The 23529-nt window shown below is 52.6% G+C and overlaps 1 protein-coding gene across 6 annotated transcripts in view; it reads right to left on the reverse strand.

Annotated features, from left to right (window-relative positions):
- The window catches only part of KSR1 (kinase suppressor of ras 1), a 144271-nt gene that overhangs the window by 22568 nt on the left and 98174 nt on the right, over window positions 1-23529 (reverse strand). For 3 of the 6 annotated variants that reach the window (XM_079130466.1, XM_079130467.1, XM_079130468.1), the window contains 7 exons: window positions 15397-15544; window positions 10885-11344; window positions 6178-6267; window positions 4112-4195; window positions 2950-3011; window positions 2744-2850; window positions 977-1145 (listed from right to left, as the gene is read on the reverse strand). In XM_079130466.1, the coding sequence (XP_078986592.1) occupies window positions 977-1145; window positions 2744-2850; window positions 2950-3011; window positions 4112-4195; window positions 6178-6267; window positions 10885-11344; window positions 15397-15544 (1120 nt within the window). Of the gene's footprint in view, window positions 1-976; window positions 1146-2743; window positions 2851-2949; window positions 3012-4111; window positions 4196-6177; window positions 6268-8405; window positions 8462-10884; window positions 11345-15396; window positions 15545-23529 lie in introns of those variants that run through there. The other 3 variants (XM_079130464.1, XM_079130463.1, XM_079130465.1) reach the window with 2 other exon arrangements.

Raw genomic sequence — 23529 nt, forward strand, 5'->3', positions numbered from 1 at the left:
TCCCAGGACCCTGGTGAGATGGACCCAGGAAGTCACCAGGCTGTGTGCAGCCCCAGGGTATCTCCTGGCACAGAGAGAGCTGCACCTCTGTGACCCGGGCCTGGAACGGGTGGGACCATGATGGGGGTCTGGCTGGACTCCTCAGTGCAGGAAGGCAGGGGCCCTGCATTTGGGCCTGGAGCAAACAGGAGCGTCACAGCCCACCCCTCTTCCTCTGGGACTGGAAATGAGACCGAGGACAAGGAGCTGCCAGGGAAGCCAGGAAAGCAGCTTAGTCCCAACAGGGGTGAACGGGCTTTGCTCTGTCACTCAGAGAGGTAGGACGCCCAGGCTGAGGGCAGGAGAGGCCGCTTCCTGCAGACCTGGGCATCCAGGGCTGTGCGTCGCACTAGAGGTCAGCCCTCGCTCAGGTCCACTCCACCAGCAGTCCTGTGGGGACTCGGTGTTCTCATCTGTACCATGGGTACCGCTTAACTCTAACTTGACATGGTTTCCTTGTTTTATGAGAAAGGAGTGAGGGATCTCCTTTGGGTAGCTGGCCCGAATCATGGAATGTGTAGGTGTCAGGCCCAAAAGCTCTGTCCTAGGCTTTCTGACTCACTATGCCTTCTGCTATGCCAACTGGGGTCCCAGAAGCCAGCCCTGAACGAGTGACAATGCTCAGCAAAAGCCACCATAAGCACAGGAGGACAGTGTGGGGATTATGTCAAGGACACACAGGCTGCTGTGTGTCAGGGGACCTGGGCTTGGCACTGGCTCCTATGGACTGTAAAACTCAGGGCAACCATGCCTCTCTGAACCTCTGTGTCCCCATCTATAAAATGGGTGCAGCGACCTCATCGACCTGACCTACTGTCCTTGAGGTAAGCACTACACAGACACCAGTGGTGGCAGTGTTCGACCTTGAACCTGGGGGTGTGGGGGGGGGCTTCTGACTGCATCCCTGAGAACCCGCAGAAGCCCAGAGGTGTGGTACCTGGGAAGTTGAACCTGCTGTCCCGCTGGCCAGGTGAAGGGTTGGGGGGTGTGGTGGCGCTGGATGGGTTGGACGATGTCGGGAAGGGAGCCGGCGAGGAGGGTGTGGAGGATGTGGTGGAGGAGGGGTTGCTGCTGGAGTCCAGGGGGTTCATGGCTGGAGGGTGCTCCTGTGGGACCAGAACACGGGAATAGGTGGGGCTCAACTGCCCTGCCCAGCTGCCCCCCACCTTCCCACTGCAAAGGAGGCCGCTGAGGGCCCTTCGGGTCCCGCCCTCCAGCAGTAACATTTTCCAGGTCTGATATTTGGGGAAGGCCACATGTAGAGATCCTGCTCTCGAAGGCTCCTGTTCATCTTATTTCAGCTCCAACATACTTTCCTCCCAGAAGCCCCTGCTGGACCCTGGCTGGACCGTGCTCCTCTTCGAGTCCCGCCCACAGTGCCCAGCAGCTCTCCCTCAGGGCACTACAGTTCCTCAACTGCAGATGTCCTCAGGCAGTCTGCTGGACAAACATCTCTCCCAGCCCAGTGCCTGCCTGCCTCTGAATTGGGTACACAGTAGGTTCTTTTTTTAAATGAATTAAATCCAGGCTCTGACAAATGTTTACGCAGCATCTGCTATGTGCCATGCACTCTGCTAGAAGTAGGAAGAAAATGAGGAATGTCTTTGCAGACTTTGTCCCTACAGTACTGGGGATTCTCAGCCCAGATACAGCTACAAAACCCCGAGAGAAGCAACAACCCGGGCTGGTGCTACCAACCATCCTGGAGTGTCAAGAATTCCAGAACTAGAATGAAGCTTCCAGAAGATGGCCACAGGAGCTGGTTTATTGGGACAGGGCTGGTCCACACAGTTGTCCTAACTTAAATGTTCATGTCATTCCCTTCACACCCGAAACCAAGTGGGGGCTCAAGGTGACTAATCAGCAGCCCTAGCTGACCAGTGCTTCCTGGATGCCAGTGCCTCAGAGGGTGGGAGAGAGTTTATAAACAGGGCCTAGTGCCAAGTTCGACATGTGTCCTTGGCAGGCCCTGGAAGCTAGGAATGCACAGTGCACTCCGGAGTCCACCAAAGCTGATGCAGTGGGCCCCCGCTGGTCAGGAAAGGAAGGACCTGTGGGTTTCTGCTGAACTCCGATCAAGGTGACAGTACTAAGCTGTGTGGTCCTTGAATAGACAGTTAGCTCGTGAGGGTGGGGCCATCTAACGGGACCCGTGCCTCTACCAAAGAGGCCAGAGGCACACACCTCCCTCCCACCATGTGAAGACCTGGCAAGAAGGCACACGGGCTTTCAGAGGACCCTGGGCTCAGTTTCCCCATTGATGAAATCAGTACATGCCCTTTGGAGCTATTTCTTTTAACTTCATTTTATTTATTTATTTTATTTTTATGTGGTGCTGAGGTTTGAACCCGGTGCCTCACATGTTCTAGGCAAGCGCTCCACCACTGAGCCACAAGTGTGGCCCCCTTTGGAGCTATTTTAAGAGTCAAATGAATCACTGATGGAAAAGTTCCTGGCACATAGTAAGCGCTCAGGAAATGTTGGCTCAGAGGAGGAGAAAGGGCGTGGGAACCAAAGTTGCACAACCACCATGTGGATAGAATGAGGAGCCTGCAGAGAGGCCAGGACAGGATCCCTGATGGCAATGGATTCCGCAGGTCCCCAGGCCCGGGAGTGTTCTGTCCTGCGTTCCCACCGAGCCTCCACTGGGGGGCGCCGTAAAGGAAGGCAAGGGCGGCCCTCCCGCCAGAAGCAAGGACCATACCTTTTTGGTCAGCGCCTTGGGGAGGGTTCCAAAATGGGGTTCGGCGGCTCTGTCCACAGGGTTGTTAATGTCCGAGGGGACGGATTCTGTCCGTCGGAGCCTTGTTACTGTTTGAAATGGGAGGAATCCCGTTAGCAGGGTGCACATCATGCTAAGGAAGGTTCACCCCATCCCTGAGGGCAGAGGGGAGAGGGCGGGGCACTCACGTGGGAGGAAGGATATTCTACAGGCCGGGGCTTCTTTTGTACACTTGTTGTGACACTTCAACCTGATAAAGGAGGCAAAAGTAGGCGCTGGGAGGGCTGTGAGCATCAGCTGAGCAGCTTTGCAGCACTCACCCACGACTGCCTCAGTTTCCACAACTTCTCAGCAAACATTAGCTCCAAACACTGTTCTCCCTTAGCAGCAGCCACTGTCTGCTCACATGCTGTGTTCTGCATCACCTACCCATTCCTTCAGGCCCGGCAGGCTGCATCACACCCGCTGTGACTCACTGTAGGTCATGCATGTATTTCTTCCATCTAAAGAGGAGACCTGCCACCCACCTTCAGAAAACTGAGGCAAATCTGAACTTACAAAACACAAATGAGGAGAATGTCTGCATTACCCGAGGGCCCAGGGGGTCCCAAGTGTAGTCCCTGGGCTCAAGCCCCTGCTGTGCAGCCTGAGGGTCAGCCCCAGACTCAGCAATGAAAACTGCTGGTGGCTTCTTTAGGTTCTGCAGGTTGCATTCAGCCTCAGTGTTCTCATCAATAAAGTGGGATGATAGCTGGTGCCCTACCAGCTTCACACTGCTGCAGCAGGGCAGTGTGGAGGTTGGGGTCATTTGCGGCTCTCCATGCTTAACGGAAGCTGGAGGTCCTCCATTTAAAGCCAAGGATAGGGAACAGTGTGGGTTAAGTCGTCTGTCATCGGCTGTCCACTTGCCCTTCTTTCCTATAGAAACTACAATGCTCTGAGAAAATAAAGCTGGTTTTGTACAGAATCTAACTTCTCCCTCTCCCCATTCAGAAGCCAACACTCTGTTTTCACCATTGCCTGCCCATCTCCCACTCCTCGTGTGCCAAGGCGTAAGGCCGAACTTCAGAACTCCTTACAGTTCCCAGAACAGGCCCCACTTCCCTCCCTGCCTTTGCATTCCTTCTCCCCTGGTCTACCTGCTAAACTTCTCTTCATCCTCCAAAGCCCACTGCAAATACCCGCTTCCTGCAGGAGCGCCTCAAGCCACCTCCCCTAGGCTGGTTGCTGCACGGGTCTATGGGCAGCAGGTTGGGAGGACTCTTGAACTCGGCCTTGACCTGAGGCCACGGAGGAAGTGACGGGTTGCTCCTAAACACCAAGCATTTGCTCCTCCCCCTCGGCCTTCACCTGCAGTGCTTGCACTTCACTCCAAACATCATGCTCTTCTGGCACACGTGGCAGACCTGCGACAGCCAGGACTTGGTGGAGAACCTGCAGGGGGTGGACACAGAATGAGGCCCAGGGGAACTGAGATACTTGGCTGCATCCCAGAGCCCCAGGACATCTCTCCCAGGGGCCACTGCTTCCCAAGGTATGTAGGTTTCCCAGCCACAAAGTCATCGCTGTCCACGTTCTCAAGCTGGTGTGGTTACTGGTACCAAATTGGCAACAGCAATCAAAATCACCAAAGGGCAACCCCTTTGACTCAGCAATTCGAGTCCCAGGACTTTACCAACAGATCATCCCCCAAGTGTCAAATCGGCAAGGCGTCTCTGCAGTATGAATATAGCAGGAAGACTAGACATGACCTGTGTCTATCACCAGTGACTGACCAAAGCAAGGTCCAGCCATACAAAAGAACACTGCAGCCAGAAAGAAAACTAGGAAATACTCTGTGCAAATATAAAGTGAGCCCCAAGTAACACCATCCAGTAATAAAACTAAGGTACAGTATTGATACGATTCCATTTATACCGAGTTCAAGCACAGGAAAAAACTAATCTATGATGGGAGACAGGAGTAGGAATCGCTCAGTGGTGACATTAGCAATTGGGAAGAGCCAAAGCAAACTTTTTGGTGTGCTTGAAAGTCCTGCATCTGCATGGTCTAAACAGGGTCTACACACATAAATTCACATGTGCATTTGCTCTAAATAAATTCTGTAATTTTAAAAAGGAAAAAGCAAAGTATAAAACAGTGCATATAGTATATAGTTATGTATATATATATTATTTGTGTGGAATAAAAAGCAAAAAAACAAATATACATATTGGATAGTTATAAAACCAATCTAGGAGGTAGGTACACAAGAAATCGGGGATCCAGGAACAGGGATGAGGGAGGACTTTTCTACCTTTTTAAACCTTTAAAATTTTGAACACGCGAATGCCTTTTCAGCCCCAAGTCTAAAACATTGAAAAACAAAGGGAGCCTGGTAGGGTTAGAGCAGGTGGTGTCCTCCAAAAAAAGACACTAGGCCAGCCTGCAGGGTGGAAGACCCAAGAGCAGACAGACCTTAGCTTTAGAGGAATGTGAATAGCACCATGAATGCAGTGTGTCCTTGAATGTCACCTCACTTGATCACTATGACCACACTCGAGAGTTAGGCAGGCCCAGGATTCTTAGTACACAGGCCAGAAGCCAGCTTGGACAGGTAGGTGACGGGCCTGACCGCCCAGCCCACGGGTGTCCTGTACCCTCCTGCCAAGGCTATGGGTGCAGGCGTTCCAGCTCTGACAAGGCTCCAAGCAGAGGTCCCTGGACTCGAGCTCTGTCTCGCTGGCAGCGTGACCTCAGACATGGTGCTTGACCCTGGGGACCTGCAGCTGCCCTCTGGGATATGATAGGCCCTGGCAAGTGGCAGTGCCCTTAACAGCATTCCCTATCACGCTTACAACAGCTGAAACAGGGACAGCTAGAGCCTGGGCGTCCCAAGACACTGTCCTGCTGGCCATCCAGGGGCAATGAGACACCACCCAGGCCTCTGGGGCCAGCACACACCACCTCAGGAGTGTTGAGGCCAAGACCTCTGCACTGTCCACATCACGGCCCGTATCAGCCACCTTCCACATGTAGGAGCACCAGCTACCAAAAGTTTAAAATCCAGAGGAGGAGGAGCACCCAGGAACATGGATTTTCTGCAACCTCCACAGAGCTCCTGATGTGTGGTCAGCCTAGGACCTCATGACACCGCAGGGGGCAGAAGAGGCTCTTGGCTCTTCCTTCCCATGATTTGAACCTATTTATTCTGGGACCCATGTCTTGGGAAGGGGAGAGTGAGGAAGAGACACAAGGAGGGGCAGGTGAGGGCCCAGCAAGCCCACATGGCTGGTGACAAGGTTTATGTCACTAAAGGAGATGGGCAGGCAAGCTAGAGGCAAAGAACCCTAGGCCAGGACAGATGCCCCAGTCAGCAGGGCTCCCAGCCCCTCTGGTCCCAGCCCAGCTCTGTACCCCTCCCAACCTGGACTCACCTATGTGTCACTGAGAGGCCGATGTCCCTTCGTACCATCTGTGGGGATCCATGTGGGAGATCTGCAGGGAAAGAGGCCAGGTTGGGCAAGCTGAGGAAGCTCTGCCTAGGACAGCTTATGCCTGTGACCTTCCAGTTCAGAGATCGCAGGACAGAAAGGACACAAGGATGTCACACAGTAGAGCAGTGCTTCCCTGAACCAAAACCTATCAAGACAGGAGCAGGCAGCTAGGCCAGGGGATGGATGCGACCTCCCTCACATGGGGCTGGTTCTCTAGCAGATGCTCCCACCTGCCTCTGCAGGGCTCAGCCTGCTTGTCCCCATGGGTTTCTACTCTGGTGGAGGCAGCCTTGAAGGCAGAACACAGGGCACAGGTGGAAGTAGAAGCTTGACCTTGACCTTGGTGGTGGGTACAGGGCTAGTTAGCCACGCAGCTCAGCCTGTACCCTTTCTCCAGAAGCACCCAGGAAGCACTCCTGAGAGTCACCCTTGCCAGATCTGGACAGGAAGAGCAGGGACAAGATGAAGCTCCCACGTGACCAGGCCCACTGGGGCCCTAGAGTCCGAGGCTCTAGAGACATCTCAGGTACCCTTTTTCCTGGGTGAGAGAGGGTCATAGGCTTTGAGATGTCCCTCTGCTTGCCTCCATGGAGGACATCCTGGGGGCACCCTCTCCTGATCTGGACTTCCCCTAGGAACCAGTGTTTAAAGCATGATGGTTTTAGGCCATTGAAGACTGGCCCTGTGCACAGCTGGTGCTGGATCACCTTAAGGTGATCACATATCACCACAAGGGGAAGGGTGGAGGTACCGATCCTTCCCACACTAATGGGATTTAATGGGGAGAAAAGGTTGATGACCAGGGTCTCCATGATGCTATCACCCGGAGCTCTCTGGCTTATCACCACAGGGCTGATGCCTCGCAACTTCCCCTGGGTCCCTCCACACCCCCATTAGAACCCAAGGCTGTCAAAACACAGGGCTCTAGAAGGGGCTGGTGGCCAGCCTGAGAGACGGACAAGGGGCAACTGAATCTTCAATTACCTGGCTCTGAACGCAACCTGTGATTTGTACCACTGGCCACAGGTGGGGGACAGGAAAGTAAGATGGCACACCTGCCAGGCAGCCCTGCTCCTGACCTGGATGGGAATACTGGCCCTGAATAACCTTGCTTCTGCAGTTCCCATGTCACCACAGCAACAGGATGACAACAGGGTTGTACTGTCCCTGGGACAGGAAACACTGGATGTTTCTCTGAGGCTTTCTTAAGGGTCTGGGGGCTTCTGCGTGTTCCCTGGGGACAGGGATGTCCAAGTTCTCTCCTTCCATATGCCCCACCTCCCTGGGGTTCCAGCATAACTGGCACTGCCTGCTAAACCCCGCCTCCTCCTGGGACCCTGCCTGCCCCCAAGTCTCCTTGGCCAGCTAGGTATGGTGTGAAAAGAAACTGTTCTTTCATTCAAGCAAAACCAGGCATCCCTGCATTTCCACTCAATTAAAAGTGGATGCCAGAGACACAGCTGCCTCCCTGGCTCTGACCTGTGAGAGGTCCTGCAGCATGTTTGAGATTCTGTTCCAAACCTGTAAGTGGAGGGGTGGAGAAAGGGGTCCAGCATTGTCTGGGCTTCCTCCTCCCCTCCCAAGAGGACATCTGTACTCTCTGAGTCAGAGCTGCCTCAAGCAATGTCTCTCTCCTGGAGGGAGGGGTCCTGGGACACCAGCCAGGGCTCTGAGGACAGCTCACGTCCACCTAAACCTGGCAGATGGCACCTCCCTCTCCATCATGGCAGCCCAGAGAACAAGTGTCTGTCAAAGAGGTCACCATAGAGATGGCAGGGTGGAGACAGGATTCATTGCTGGACTGTGTGGACTGTGACACTTAGAGAGGCTGGGCTAAGGCCCACCTATCATTTTTTTTTATTCCCATAACTAACTGGCGATGAGCCCAGGGGTACTCTGCACTGAGCTATATCCCCCAGCACTTTTTTTTTTTTTGAGACTGAGTTGCTGAGGCTGGCCTTGATCTTGTGATCCTCCTGCCTCAGCCTCCCAAGTAGCTGGGATGACAGGCATGTGCCACCACACCCAGTTCCCAGCCTCTCATTTTAAGGCCACCTGTCTTATAACTACTTCCTGAAGCGGTTACCAGTGCCAGTGCTTCTGGACTATGGAAGGGCCAAGCGGGCTAAGAGAGGGTCAAAGACATCCACCCCTGATGGGGACAGCACCATAAACATGGACTCCAGGTGGCAGAAGAGATGAAAATGAATCACTCTTACCGAACCTGGAGGAGACAAAAAGGAGAGAGGGGGATTATGTCACCAAGCTGGCTCAGCATGTTCCTACAACAGTATCCCTAGGGAGAGAGCAGGCAAGGGGCTGGGACAAGAGGCTTGGTTTGGGGGCAGGATGGCGAGTGACTGTGGGAATTGCTGCATTCTCTGTGGAGACGTGTCCTCAATGGGAAGGGCCAGGAGGGCCCTCCTGGGGATGGTGACCCACCACCTTGTGCTGGGCACTCTAATCTGTCAGCTCCTTTAAGCCTTCCCAGCATGGGACAGGCCACCCCAGCTCATAGCTGAGGAACTGAGACTCAGAGTCTTAAATCATATGACCCTTAAACTGGGTCAGTCTGCTGGAGAGTTGTGGCTGGCAAAGAGGACAGGAATAACAGCTATGCAGAGCAGAAAGGTGGACCGTGAGAAGGGCCAGGTGGGAACATGCTCTGAGCAATGCCTCCTGTGGGGTGCCATTGCCCCCAGGGACACGGGGGCTGGGAGGAAGGAAGACATTGCGCCCGCCCTCAGGGCTCACCAAGGTGGTTTGAGCTCCATGTCAGTGCTGGTTCTGGTGGCCTGGGGGAGGTGACTGAGCTCAGAATCTTAGGGATCCTGCACCCTACTGGATCAGAGGAATGGGACCCGAGCTTCCTGCTGCTCTTTTCAGGAGAACATGAGAAATGCGCACTGGCTTTAGTTTACTCAGGCCCCCTCTGTATACAACAGTGGTCATCACTGTGCTCCAGGCGCCAGAAGGACAGCCTATTCAGGAGCAGCACAGGAAACACCTCATTTCTTCTCCGTGGGTGGCACACTGAAAATCAGCAGAGCTCCCAGGGCCCATCCCAGGCTGGACCCAACATGGCCTGCATTAGGACAGGCAGAACAAGCCCACTCCAGCAAACAGGACCCCATGGCCCAAGACAGACCAGGGCCCAAGGAACCTTCTAGAAAAGGGGTGCTTAGGTCAAGGACAGAAGCCAGGGGCCTCAGCTCTCAGGGGTACAAAAAGGTAAGAGGGACCCAAAGAAAATCGCCTCCTTTCCATCTATTCTGCCCACGAAGGCATAAAGACAGAAGCGGTCTTTATAATAGCAAAACAGACAGTGACCGAAAGATCGTACAAAAGAGGACAAGTTGAACTATACATGGAATGATATGGATGAGATTTTTAAAATGAGGTCTGAATTATCACAGCTATGTGTACAACTGCCAACTTGCTGGGCTCCTGAAAGGGGAGACGGACGACTCAGTAAAAATGGTGGGGCTGCACTTTTACCATGCACCCCTAAGAGACAGACGGACACGAGGTCACAGTGCTATTGCATTTTGGATCATGTGACTACCACGTCTTCAAAATACATAGGAAATAAAAATAAATAAATAAAGATATTTGAGCCAAATATTCCAGTTCACTTCTTCTGGGCACATAGGAGAATTGCATGTCTTGATTTTCTTGTTTGGGAAAGTCATGGATGGCAACAATTTCCAAGAAAAAGAGTACAGTTGTCCCTTGGTATCACAGAGAGCTGGCTCAGTACTGACTCCAAAACTCCCTCATGGGTATCAAAATCCACAAATGCCCAATAAAATGACATAGTACTTACTTACAACCTATGCACTTTGGGGAGGGGGGTTACTGGGGATTGAACACAATACTACTAAGCTACATCCCCAGTTCTTATTATTTTTAATTTTGAGACAAGGTCTCACTATGTTGCTGAGACTGGCCTCAAGCTTGTAATCCTCTTGCCTTATTAGCCTCCTGAATTGCTGGTATTACAGGAGGACCATAACACCTGGCTTAACCCATGCATTTTTTTCCTGTATAATTTAAATCATCTCTAGGTTACTTATCATACCTAATACAACCACAAGAAAAAACTGTGTACATGTTCAGTACAGACATAACCATCACAGGCTTAATTATATACTACATAAGATAACTTATTTTTTTCAAACATTTTCAATCCTGCATTGGTTGGATCCTCAGATGTGCACCTCCTGGATACAGAGATCCAACTGTACTTAACTGTGAGTCCACAACATCTAGAATGCACTCCTCTCTGCCGCAGTGGCCAGCAATGTTCCAGATAGTGGTTATTTGGCCTGCCTGTCACCTGGAAGGAGGCTGACACACAATGAACCAGTAGCACCAGTGAGAAATAAATGTTTGCTGTTTTAAGCCCTGAGATTTGGGGGCTGTTTGTTACTGCAGCCTAACCCAGCCTACCCTGACTGATACATGCACTATTGCATTTCTGTGTATATGTAAAGAAAGAAATCTAGTGGGCTTCAGCCCAAAGTGCTAATGTGGTGTGGGGACAGACTGAGAGACAGGGGTACCTTTTGCTTTTTAATTCATATGCTTCTCTATTGGTTGATTTTCTCTGTCCTTTCAAAGAAGAAAACCACAGTCCAAACTCACCTCATTGGGGAGACCTCATCGATGCGGTTCCCCAGCTGAGACTCGTGGGACTTGCTCCGGGTAAGCGTGGGGAAGCTGGGAAGCAGCTGAAAGACTTTGCGGCTGGGTGGTGGGGGTGTCCGTGGTGGCTTCAGCTTGGCGTGCCGGCGCAGCTGTGGTGTGGTGGGCGGGGTGATGAAGCTGTGCAGGGCGCGGGGCGTCAGTCGGCCACTGGCGTGCAAGGGGATACAGGTGTCCGAGAGGCCCTCGCCAAGGCCAGGGGCTGGGGAGTCCAGGGCGGGCAGCGCTGACACGGAGATGGAGCGGGGTCCCTGGGCACTGCTGCCCACTCTGCCCAGCTGGGAGCTCCCTGGGGGCCAGGGCAGGCTGGCTGGTGAGAGGGTATCTGCACAAGGCCCCGAACCACTTTCCCGCCGAGCATCCAATGAACTCCAGCCCGAGTCCTCTTTGTGCTCGCCTCCTGTGGGCCAAGGAGTTGAGTCACACACAGCTGGGGACAGAAGGGATTTACAGGTGCAAGGGTGGGGTCTGGAAAGGCGGACACTCGTCTGAGGCAGCACCAGTCCTCAGCAGAAGGCTCCAGCTCCCAGCTTACCTGGCTCTGAGGGCCTCTCACCCCCACAGCACTGCCCACATCAGCCAGTGGACATGAAGCTGCTGCCACTTCCAAGTTAGTCTGCGCTGTGCATGGGGAAACAGGCCCAGAGAGGGAAGGGCTTGTGAAGGGCTCTTACCATCACATCTGGGGGCAGCAAGCTGGGAAACCCACCCCACTCAGAAAGGGAAGCTGGGGTGTGTGGAGAGTGAGAGAATGCACAATGGTCCCTGCATTCCAGCACTCTGCTGGCACTGGATGTTAAGGTATACAAAAAGACACTGCTCCCAAGTGTGAAGAGTCCAGTGGGTGACAGACGTGTAACACAGCGTCTGTGAACTGGGACAGGGACACACAGGACTCTGTGAGGGAGGAGGGCACACCATCAGCCTGGGGGTGAAGGCTGATCAGGCAGGGAGGAGGTGAGGAAGGTGATCAGGCTGAAGGAACACACAAAGGCAAGCAAGGACTGTCACCTTCTCATGTAACTGCAGAGCCCTGTGTGCCGAGAGCTCAGGATGAGCCCAGGAGGGGCAAGGGATGAATATGGAGGGGTCAGCCCGGCGGGGGTCAGCTCTGGAAGGTGTCTTGCTAAGGACTTTGGGTTTGATCCAGAGGAGATGGGGAGACACTGAAGGGTCAAGGGCAGGGGCAAGAGTCACAAGGTTCTCAGAGAAAGGAGAAGGTACTTCCTTTCCTCTCTTCCACACTGGCAAGTGGAAGGACAGGAAGGGAGCCCTTTCATGATGTGCTGCATCCCTCATTTCCTGAGGCCCTCCCCAAAGTGTTCTCTTCTCCCTGGTGTCCAGACGAGGTCCCTGTGACTGATTTAGAGAGGCCACAGATGCTGAGCAAGGTCAGACAGCCAAGAAAGTGGGGGGATAGGAGCTGAACCCTTCTATCTTGACTATGCACCACACCCTTCCCACAGTGCTAAGGAGGTTGGACACAGTGGAACAGCATCGGTGGTAACGAGCTCCCCGTTAGCTCTCAGAGGCGGTCAAGTCTAGCCCACACGGCCACCTGTGGCATGGGGGTGTGGCTTTCACAATTCATAAGGTTTCTTAGCACATTTCATTCCCTTTGCAAATTGCCTTCCCCCCACTTCACAGTATGACTTTTTAGTTGACTAGTATCATGATTTAGACATTAGGCATCTCCCAAAATTGCATGTGAGACAATGCAAGAAGGATTAGAGGTGAAATGATTGGGTCATGACAGCCTTAACCTAATCAGTGCATTAATCCCCTGACAGGGATTACTGAGTGGTAACTGAAGACAAGTAGGGTATGGCTGGAGGAAGTGGGTAACTGAGGGCCTGCCTTTGGGGTATTTATTTAATCCTGGTGAGGAGCATGCACACTTGCTCTCTCTCTCTTTCGCTCTCTCTCTCTCTCCTTCTCTCCCTCTCCCTGCTTCCTGGTGCCATGTTTCTCAGTCACTTTCCTCTGCCACACTCTTCCACCATGATGTTCTGCCTCACATCAGGCCCCAAAGAATGGACTCAGCTGTCTAAGGATCAAGACCTCTGAAACTCTATGAGTCCCAAAATAAACTTGCCCTCCTTAAAATTGTTCTTGTTAGTTCTTTTGGCTGCGGCAGCAAAAAAGCTGACTGAAACAACTGGGCAGAACGAGTCAGCCTTTGGGTTCCCAGGCTGCTGGCTCCTTTAGAACTGCAGCCGCCATGAACGCTCCAGCCCTTGTGCTGGCCTGGTGGAGGTGCTGGGCATGTGTTTCTTGTTGAGTGGATGAAAAAATAAGTCCCATGAATCTACGCACAAGTCTGCCACCAAAGGAAACAAGCCCAGTATTCTTCAAATTGCCTACTTAATCACCACCACTTTGGGTCAAATCAGGGATAGTGAGTCTTGATATGAGTGGCAACACCAGTTGATTGGCTTGAGAATGAGCGGAGTCACTCAATAGAACAGTTGAGGGATTGATGAGTGACGTCTGCTGTGGACAAAGAAGGGGGCGAATGAGCAGGAAAGATCATTCTCTACTCACCAGCATAGAGATCTACCCTTCACTCACCTAAGACCAGACACCACAAGGGACATGATATTAACATTTTCATCCATCACTCCACAGGTCTAATGCTGGAAAGAGCATCTAAGCACAATCCCTTAACCCAGCTCATCTTCACAATAATCCTATGAGAGAGGGGTTGCTATTACGTATTACTGCCAGTGTAGACAATGAACCTGAGGCACAGTGCGGTTAATTAAGTGACCAAGGTGTGTGAGTCCTAAGAAGCCATGCAGAGGGCACTTGGATTTCGTGGTTCATCTTTACTGTGACTAGCCTGCCCTCACCAAGCCCTACTGGGGTGCGCTGCAGATGCTCTGAGTGCAGGACCCTATCAAGAGGCATTCCTGGCAGCCCTGCAGGTGCTGGTGAAGTATGGTCACAACTGGGCAGACACAAGACCCCATCCTGGGCACATGCCAGCCGAGGATGCAGGGGCCTCACAAGATGAGACTGAGTGAAAGAAAGAACCTGGAAAGGTCCCTTTTCCAGGTCCTCTTCCTGGGCACAGTGGACAAAGAACCCTCTAAGGGAGAAACCAGAGTTCAAGGCCCAGCTCTGGCTCATGCCAGGTGTGGGATCCCAGGCACCTCACCACATGCCGCCAATGCTCAGATGCTTTGAGCAGCACACCACCTTGGCAGCGGCTGCAGTCACAAGCCTGGCACACAGTAGGTGTTTAAGAAATTAGTGATCCCTATCTTGGCATCTGGGACAGGCAGACAGCAGCCCTCAGGACTCAAATGGCTCACTACCACTCAACAGTTGGCTCTTCTACAATTCTTTAAAATCCAGGCATCCAGGAGGGAGGGTGATGAGTCACTTCAAAGATCTCGGCTCAGGAGGCAAGTCCTACTCTTCACCACCATTGGCGTCTGAGGCTCAATCACTGCTCTGATACAAACTGCTGTGTGTCACTGACCATGCCCTTTCCCCTCTCTAGGCTCAGTCTCCTCTGTAAAATATGAGAATGAGAATGCTGATCATGTCTCCATCATGTTTATCTCCAGCACCTGCCTGGAGTATCAAGATTTTCTGCATTGAGTGAAACTCTCTACACAGCGCTCTGTGCTCAGAAGAGGCCAGGAAAGAAATCAAATCTTGTCCTCTCTGAGGGCAGGGGGGAAAAAAAAGGAGAATATAAACCTCAGTGCCTTCCTTAAGCCTCAGGCAGCCAGAGATAAGACAGGCGGCTCAGATAATTAAAAACGGGCCTAATTCCATTCATTAGGCTCATTCTAAAGCTTTATCTGTGTGGCAGCAGGAGCGTTAAGTCAAGCATTTGAAGCTGTTTCCAAGGCAAGATTTTAGAAAGCCTGCAAATAATTCCCCAGGACCCCGTCCTAATGCCAGGATTACACACTTTTCCAGGGGCAGCCTTGCGCACACTCTCAGCTGAAAAGCCCTACAATTTCTCTAATTGTGCTTGGCTCAGGCTAAACCCACAATAGCTTGTGTCTTCTGAGACCCGAGCTCAGTCCACTGGTGGGGACAGGAGCTGAGAAGGAGCCGATGGGGATCCACCAGGGATCAAATGCAGGAAGCTGGTGGAAGGTCAGGGGTGGGTGGGGAGGACGCTGGGCTGGACCCACACACTGGCCAGGGATTCCTCACAAAGGTTAAAGCTTTCCTGGGTTGAAGAGTGGCCAGATCACCCGAGCTCCAGAGCCCACAGACCCTGGGAGGCCTCTGGCATGGCCCAGGATCATCACACACTTCTTGAACTTCTACCCTGGCCTTTCCTGGCTGCCCTGGAAACCCTGGGCCCCGATTGCTCTGCCCCCACTGCCCCACTTGGCAAAGGTCCCACCCACAAGAACAAGCCAGGCCTAGGGAGACAGGCAGGTGCAGAGCCGGAGCAAGGAGAGGGAAGCAGGCCCCACCTACCCAGGCCCGTCACCTTCCGCAGGCACGTGAGTGCTTGCTGCAGACGGCCGCACTCCTCCGCACTGGCCCCGCAGCGCCGCAGCGTCTCCTTCACCTTGGCCTCGTTCATCTCCAGCAGGGCATCCAGCGTGAGTTCTCGAGGGATCTCCTAAGGGGCACAGAAGGGACAGCCAGAGAGCTGGTGAGCAGGCAGGTCTCACCACCCACCTCATCCTCCTCCGCCTGGCTGGGCCTCCTTGGGCTGAGTGGCAGGGGCCAGCTGCTGGTGGGGCCTCCGCCCAGAAGCCACCACTTGTCTGCGGACACAGGCAGAGAGCCCTCACCCCCACACCCCACACTCCCAGAGACAGCAGCTGAGCGGAGACACCAACTTTGGAGCCTGTGGGGGGAGGGGGAAACATCAGAAAGGCCTGGACAGGGCGTGCTACCCCTAGTTTCTTGTTATTATTTGGCACAGGAAAGTTACAAATAGTGACAACATTTTAGAATGCAAAGATAGCCCTTTACAACTATGTTGCATCTGAATCAAACAAGGTGGGTTTCAAATAAAATTGCCTCGAAAAAGGAGGGTTAAAAACAACCCTCACCAAGTGCTACAGGGGCACTTATTGTATTTAACCCAGTGATGATCACCCACTGGACTCCCATAACTCCTGAAGAAAAAGGGTCAGAGAGACCACCATGTTACCTGGACAGAATCACTCAGGTAGTAAGGAGAGGAAAGTGTGTGTTGTGGGGGAGGAATAATATGTTTTATCCTGCAGACTGAAGCCAGTGGTGCTCTGCCACTGACTACATCCCCAGGCCTTTTTATTTTTTTGAGATAGGGTTTCACTAAATGGCTGAGGGTCTCAAACTTGCAACCCTCCTGCTTCAGGCTCCCTGGGATTACAGGCTTGTGCCACTACGCCCAATTGACTGGAAGAATTTTAAGGTGGTTCTGTGTTTTTGTCCCTGGTAGTTATTCCTGATTACATTACATGCCAAGAGGACACTGTCCCAATAGGCCTGATCTCATCGTAAGAGCCCTTAAAAGGATTCTCTCTGTTCAGCAGCACAGAGGAAGGCAGAGACTAAATGTAGAAAGAAACTGACGTGGACTTTGGAGATGGAGAGGACCATCAGGGAAGACATGCAGGTGGCCTTTCAGGTAGCCTCTAAGAGAGAGGGCGACACCCAGCAGACAGCCAGCAAGGCAGTGGGGGCCTCAAACATAGAGTCACGTTGGGGCTCAGAGGAAGAGACTCAAGGTATGGCTTATTTATTTATTTAGGCATGCTGGGAAATTTGATATAAAGGAAATTAATAGGTCTCAAGAGCAGGCTCCGAATCCAGGTCCCTCCAACCTTGTCTTGCTTCTCCCACCCAAGTGCAAGGAGAGGTTCTCTGAATTCCCTTATCTGCTTGAAGACCAGGTTGCAAGAGGGACCACCATTCTCCCTGTCCCCATCTGAAATTCCACCATCTATTTCAGATGAGAGGACTTGGGACTGTGACCAATGGTCTTCCATTACATGATGATGTCAGTCCGCCAAGGTGGACAAACGTGCATTTTCCTCCAGGCTGTGCAGACCTTAGAAGCTCTCTGGAAAATGAGATCTGCTAGAAGGAACCAAGCCCAGGAACCAAACTCCAACCTAAATGAAATGCAAACAGGGGATTTTTTTCCTTCCTTTTATATCCCTCCTGCCCAGCCCATACTGTTTCAATTTATCAAATAAAATAATTAAATCCATTACTAAAAACATTTGCCAACACAGTCTGCCCCGCACTTTGTATACACTACCTCCCCTCTAAACCATTCAGCAAGAAGATGCTGCTCAGTTCATTTTACTGATACTTAGAGATGTCACGTGACTTAGTAGACAGCTGGGCCAGACTCCAAAGCTCCTTCAATTATCCCATACCCTAGGCTGTCACTTGTTAACCTGGCAAAACCTTGGGACGAAGTAGTTCCCTCTTAGGGGAAATTATTTTTTCCAAGTAAACTGAAGTAAATAATTTCTACCTACTTTAAAAGAACTACACTATAAAATGGAATGTTCTTTGCTCTTGATTCAAAGAGAGAGACAGAGGCTGGGTGCAGTGGCACATGCTTGTAATCCCAGCAACCCAGCCAGGAGGCTAAGGCAGGAGGATCACAAGGTTGAGGCTAGTCTAGGTAACTTAGCATGTCTCAAGATAAAATGAACTGGAAATATAGTTCAGTGGTAAAACACACCTGGGTCCAGTCCCCAAACCTTCCTGCTCTGCAGAAAAAGAATGTGTTCAAACCCATTTCCTCAAAATATATATTTTTTAAAAAATGTAAAAAGAAAAAGACTTCCCTATAGTTTCAAGTTAGCTGGAAAATGTCACTCCCTGAGGATTCGGGGATCAGTCTACTCCCTTCAAATAAGGCAAAGGATGACCTTTTCTTTCCCTCCCTTTCCTCTTTTTGCTCCAATTCATTGGGGGGCAGGCAGTAGAGGTGGGGCAAAGGACCATGGAAGACCCTCCTTAAACTGGAGCTGCTTCTGCCTCTCCCGGGCGGGGCCCTTAGACTTTCAGTGCCTGCGTCCTGGGGTGTGAACTCCACCTTCCCTCACCAATGAAATCAGAGTGCTCAGCACAGCATCCACACTGAAGAGTAGAAGCATTATTTCTGAGTGACTGTTCCACTGTCCAATCCCACTTCCCTGCAGCTGGATGACTAAATAGGGGCAGGGGTATCCCTGGTCTCTTTAGAAGCTGCAGTCAATGGAGACAGCCCCTGTCAGCAGTCACTTAGTAACACAAGGATCTCAAACACACAGCCTTGGGCAGAAATGGGACCAAGGAGGGACTTGCGTGGCCCCTGGATCTCTTTAAGGAGATGCAGGTGCCTTCTGCTGTGACCAGCAGCAACAGCGATGCTCATGAGAAACCACCCTTGCCCTTACTCAAGTTTTGGAGGGACAAGGCCATGGAGGGGTGCCAGACCTCAGAGCATTAAAGAAATCTGAATTTTTATGTTTGAGTGGTTGATTTTTACATGATGGCAACTGATTCAAATCTGTACAGACAAAACAAATCATATTCATGGGTTACAGGAAGCCACCAGGCCTGAGCTGGAGACCCTGTAAGAATGCCATGTCTTCCAAGCATCAGTCTAATCAGTGACTTCTAAAGCTTTGTTTCTCTAGGCACATGGAGAGGGATGTCACCCGGCAGCAGGTACGCTGGGTGGCCAGGCTTCACAGTGAGCCACCCATCCTGGAAACAGCACTTGGAAGGCCACCTGACTCCTAGGACTGATTCGGGACACAAAGTTAATTAATCCAAGCAGACAGGCAGACATGCTTAGTACATGAAGAAAAAGCACCTCCTATCTGTCTGCGCCTCCAGCTAGCCCAGTCTCTGAGCAGCACCACCCCCAGGAGCGGCCCTAATATGGCCTAGTATCATGGCTCAACCATACCCCAAAGCAACTCAGCAGCCCCCAGACCTCACACCCCACAGTGACAGGCACAGCCAAGTCTGCCTCTAGAGAACCTCTAGCTGAAGGGGAGCTAGGGACCTGCTTGGCTTCCCGTTGAAAGTGCGCTCACAGGTGAAGCCACTCAGCAACCCTCTCAGATCTGGGAGGGCCCTGAGCTCCGGGAGGGCACCCCACCTGCCTGGAAGCCCACAGAAGATGCTGGGTCATTTCAAAGCCAAGGGTATAACCTGCCCACACCCTGGAGTTCCAGAGGGACTAAGGCTGGGAGTCCATACTGCTTCCAGGAGAACCACTGCCCACCCCAGCTTCTGTCCAAAGAAGAAACTGGAAGTAGAAGCCACGAGGAGAAGGCTCGGGTGTCCACTCCACTGGGGAAGACGCAGACCTGGCCCCCACCTGCCTCAGGGTTTGGGAGCACAGGAGTGGGCGGCAGCAACACAACCTCCCTGGCTCGGCTCTGCCTCTCAAACCATGAGCAGTGTGTTCCAGTAGCTGGTGTTGAGTTATTCTTTCTGATATAATGGACAGTGGGGCCAGTGGAGCACCAAAGTCACCCCGGTCTGTGACAATTAAGCCATGCCATAACAGACTGCTGCTGGGGTCTCTGTTCTCTATCGTGGGGATGGGTTGGGCCAAACACAGCTGCCCCTCCCCTCAGCAGCTGGTGGCAGCTGGTGTCACAGGCCACCCTGGGTATCAGATGGTACCCTAGGACTTACCAGCAGCCACGGGGCAGACTAGAGTCTATACTTAGAAACCTGTGCCGACTGGCACCAGGAGCCATCCACACTTACGGCGTCTGTGTGGTGCCAGGGGCCTCATGGCTGGGTATGGGCCACACACAGAGACATGTCACAGCTCAAGCCAGAATTGAGGAGAGCTAGGGGGAGGGCAGGCCGAGGCACAAATTCACACTCTGCATTTCTATTCAGCATCCTAGTCTGAGGAACACAAGCCAGCAAGGTGAGGGCTCTGACTCCATAGGTGCTGCTCGAGGACCATTTGGCACCTAGTCCCCTGTGCTGTGGGCAATGCATCCCCCAGCCCTCCTGTCTGCAGGAGAATTAAAGGGCCAGAACCCTTAACTGGTCCCCAGAAACTGGTCACAACAGTGAGGGAGCCCCACAGACAGTGACGGGGAGCCTATGCATCTCTCTAAGCCTGGGGAAGGAGAAGGGCTGTTTCTGAGGGGGGCTGCACACCTCAAATGGCAAGGGGGCACCATACAGATGTTCCTTCTTCCTGTTCCCACCCCTCATGCTGAGGAAGGAGGAGGAGTGAGACTTGGAGGATAATAGTCAGACCTTCTGGAAGGCAAAGGAGGGGCCAAGGCAGCAAGGCTGAGTGGGTAGCCTCCAGAGATCAGCAGCAAGTGTCAGGTCACTGGCTAGGCCTGGGGACAGTTCTGGGCCCAGCCTCCTCACCATCCCATCCCCAGGAAATGAGCAGAGCAAAGCCTCTCCTGAAAGAAGAGGGGTGCGGGCAGCTGCCCCACCCACTGTCCAGAGGCCAGCATGGCAGAGGAAAGAGCCAGGCTTGAGCCGTGCAACCTCCCAACCCCCCCACCTTGGACAAGAACCTGCCCCCTCTGGGCTTTGGTTTTCTCATTTACACAATGAGTAGGTTTGATCAGATAAGATCAGTGGCCCTCAACCCCAGGTACATCCTGGAATTCCCTGAAAGTCTTTTAAAAGATGCCCTAGCCCCATCTCTGACTAGCCGAATCAGAACTCCTGGGGGTACGGACCATGAGGACATCAGCCGTGGGGCCTGGAGTCTGGCAGAGGTAGACCAGGGTAGAAAGGGCCTAGCCAGGGCAGGGCTGTGGCCTGAGGCTGGGCCTGTTGGCATGTGAGGCCCACCTTCCTTCCATCAGCCCCAGCCTCACCCAAGCTCAAGGGGTCCTGGGAACACGTGCCTCAGCATCTCCAAGGCCTAGCTGTCTCCAGTCTTCACCCTGGTATGGTCTACACTTAGGTGCATCTAGAACTGAAACTCTCAGAAAGACGGCACAGCAGTGAGGATGGAGGGATACAGGACAAGGGGTGAAGAAAGGGGCAGTGACGAGCATTTACTATGCACCTCCTGGGTGCCAGGCACTATTAGAACTCTGTTAAAGATCAGCATGTGCGATCCTCAAAACGTCCTGATGAGGCAAGTCCCAGAGAGCATGATGGGTGAGGCTGAGGCACGTCTGTCTCTATACATGCCTGGTGCCACTGTCTGGCTCCATGAAGGGAATGAACTCTCCTTCCCAGGGCAGAGTTCATCAGCAGCCGCTGGCATCACAGGTCACACCTGGCTTCTCTGACTCCACCCTGCCCTACCAGGGCCAGTTAGGGTGAGCTCCTCCAGCAATGGGGTTGAAAGCAGCTGCAGGGGCTCCCCCGAAGGTCTTTTCTCCATATTCCCTTTAACCCCTTCACCCTGCTTCCCAGCTGCCTCAAAGCTGCCATTGTTCCTCTCTTGGTCTTTTCCAGCTCAGCCCGGGACAGATCTCCAACTACCAGCTGTACCATGCCACCACCTTCCCTCCAGGGCCAGCATCACCTCCTGGAAAGCTTGTCTTGGGGCTGCCTCCCAGCCCCCTCATTGACACAGAAAGGCCCATTCTTCCTCTTTGCCATGGTTACACTCAAACAGCCAAAAAAACATGTGTATAAACAGGTGCGGCCACGTTCCCATGACATTTAGGGACACTGAAACTTGAATTTCATATCATTTTCATGTGTTACAAAATATTCTTTTTTTGCTTTTTCCCCTGCTAGTTAAAAATATGAAAAACATTCTTAGTGTACAGAAAAAGAAAATTTGGCCCTGTATCTATTGGGTCATTTAGCACCTCAATACTCACCCACCGACCATGCTGGGCACTGGGCCCTGGGCTGTGCTGCTGCTCCTTGTCCACCACCCCCTGCGTTGCTGTCTCTCCCATCAGACCCAGCAGACCATCAGCAGGAAGAACACCCAGGGCAGGCTCTTGCCAGTCCCATAGCTGCCATTCAGGCAGCCGCGTCCATCACCCATGTCATCGACACACACTTCTAAAACTACTCATCTTGGCTACCATTTGAAAATGGCCAGACACGTTCAGCATGAGAGGAGTGCACGCATGTGCACACGCGCGCGCGCGCACACACACACACACACACACACACACACACCAGCATGGGAGGCCGGCGATCCCTCATGACTCCAGGTCTCTCCCAAAATGGCGGGAGGAGGCTGTGTTGGACACACCCAGCATATCTGCAGATGTAAAACTGAGAGAAACACTGTCATCCACAAAACCCCTCGATAAAGTTCAAAACAAAAATGGGATACTCTAAAATTATTTGTTTAGTTTTGGGGGGTACTCTAAAATTTTTAAAAATATATTTTGAAAAACTCTAAAGGAAGACTGATGTCCCAATGACATGGTTTGTAGGAGTGACATTAACCCTTGGGTAACACTTAGCTCCTGGGGAACTGGCAAGTGGGAAAGTCCCTTCTTGCATAAAAAGTATCCTGTAAGAGGGGCTTGTGCTGAGCAGACCGCGGCTCAGAGACCCCTCCCCACCCTGCCTGCTCCAGGGCAGCAGCTCCTGGGAGCTGTCCCTGGTGTCCCTTGTTGATGCAACACTGAGGAGAACACCTGGGTGACAGAAAGCAGGTGAACATACGGTGTCCTGTCCCAACAGGACACTCCTCCTTGAAGGGAGGGGGAAGCTGGGGTTGTCCCCAGCACACATAGGTTGTAAGGGGCAAGATCTGGCTTGAAATGTGTCTCTACAGGGAACCCCAGCTCTCTTGAGGGCTGACACAAATAAATAGGTGTGGCCATGCCTCTGGTCATGGTTATTTCTATCTGGTCCCTAACATCTCCCCCTTCTAACTCTCCCCCGTTCAAACTCACCATTAAAAAGAACCCCATGAGCCCATCTTGTACCTACCACCTCCTCCAGATCTACAGGACGAGAGCTCTGGATCTAGCCAGACGGGCCAGCTTTTCCAGAGTGCGCCCACAGTGGCCAACAGGCCCAGGACACAGGCCTGGCCTCAATCTCAGTCTTGCAGGTCCCCTCTGTGGACAGGAGCCAAATCAGACCCCCTCCACCAGAGACCTGTGTCCAGTGTTCAATGAGTGAGGTTCGTCCTCTGAGGGGTTTGTCTGTCTGTCTAGGAGGGGGATGGGCTGGGCGGAAGGAAGGGAGAGCAGAGCTGGAGACCTGAGAACCAGGCTCTCTGCCTGCCAACAAGCCAGCATTGTGTCAGAGCTCCCCATGGGTGTCCACACGGGAGCCCAAGATCTCTCAGGAGATCTCTCAGCCCTCTCTGTACTTTTCCAGAAATGATGAGAACAACTCCCGCCCCACGGCAGCACTGGCCTCAAAGCCAAGAGAGCCCAACGGAGCCCCAGAGCAGGTGGCCAGGATGCAGGCCAGGAGGCCATTGCTATAGCTCCCAGATTCTGAGGACCTAAAAGGGGCCAATGGATACCCCAGAGGTGGAGAAGAAAACATTTACCAAAGTCAAAGGCAGATGCCAAAGAGTCCTCTGAGAAACTCTAGTCCCAATGCCCATTTTATGGAGGAGAAAATCAGGGCCCAGAGAAGGGAGGGGGCCCTGCCTGGGTCACCCAAAACAACAGCACCAAGACGAGGTCCAGATTCCCACACTCTTGCCTGGAACCC

This window comes from Sciurus vulgaris, assembly GCF_902686455.1.
Source record: "Sciurus vulgaris genome assembly, chromosome: 3".
Taxonomy (NCBI): domain Eukaryota; kingdom Metazoa; phylum Chordata; class Mammalia; order Rodentia; family Sciuridae; genus Sciurus; species Sciurus vulgaris.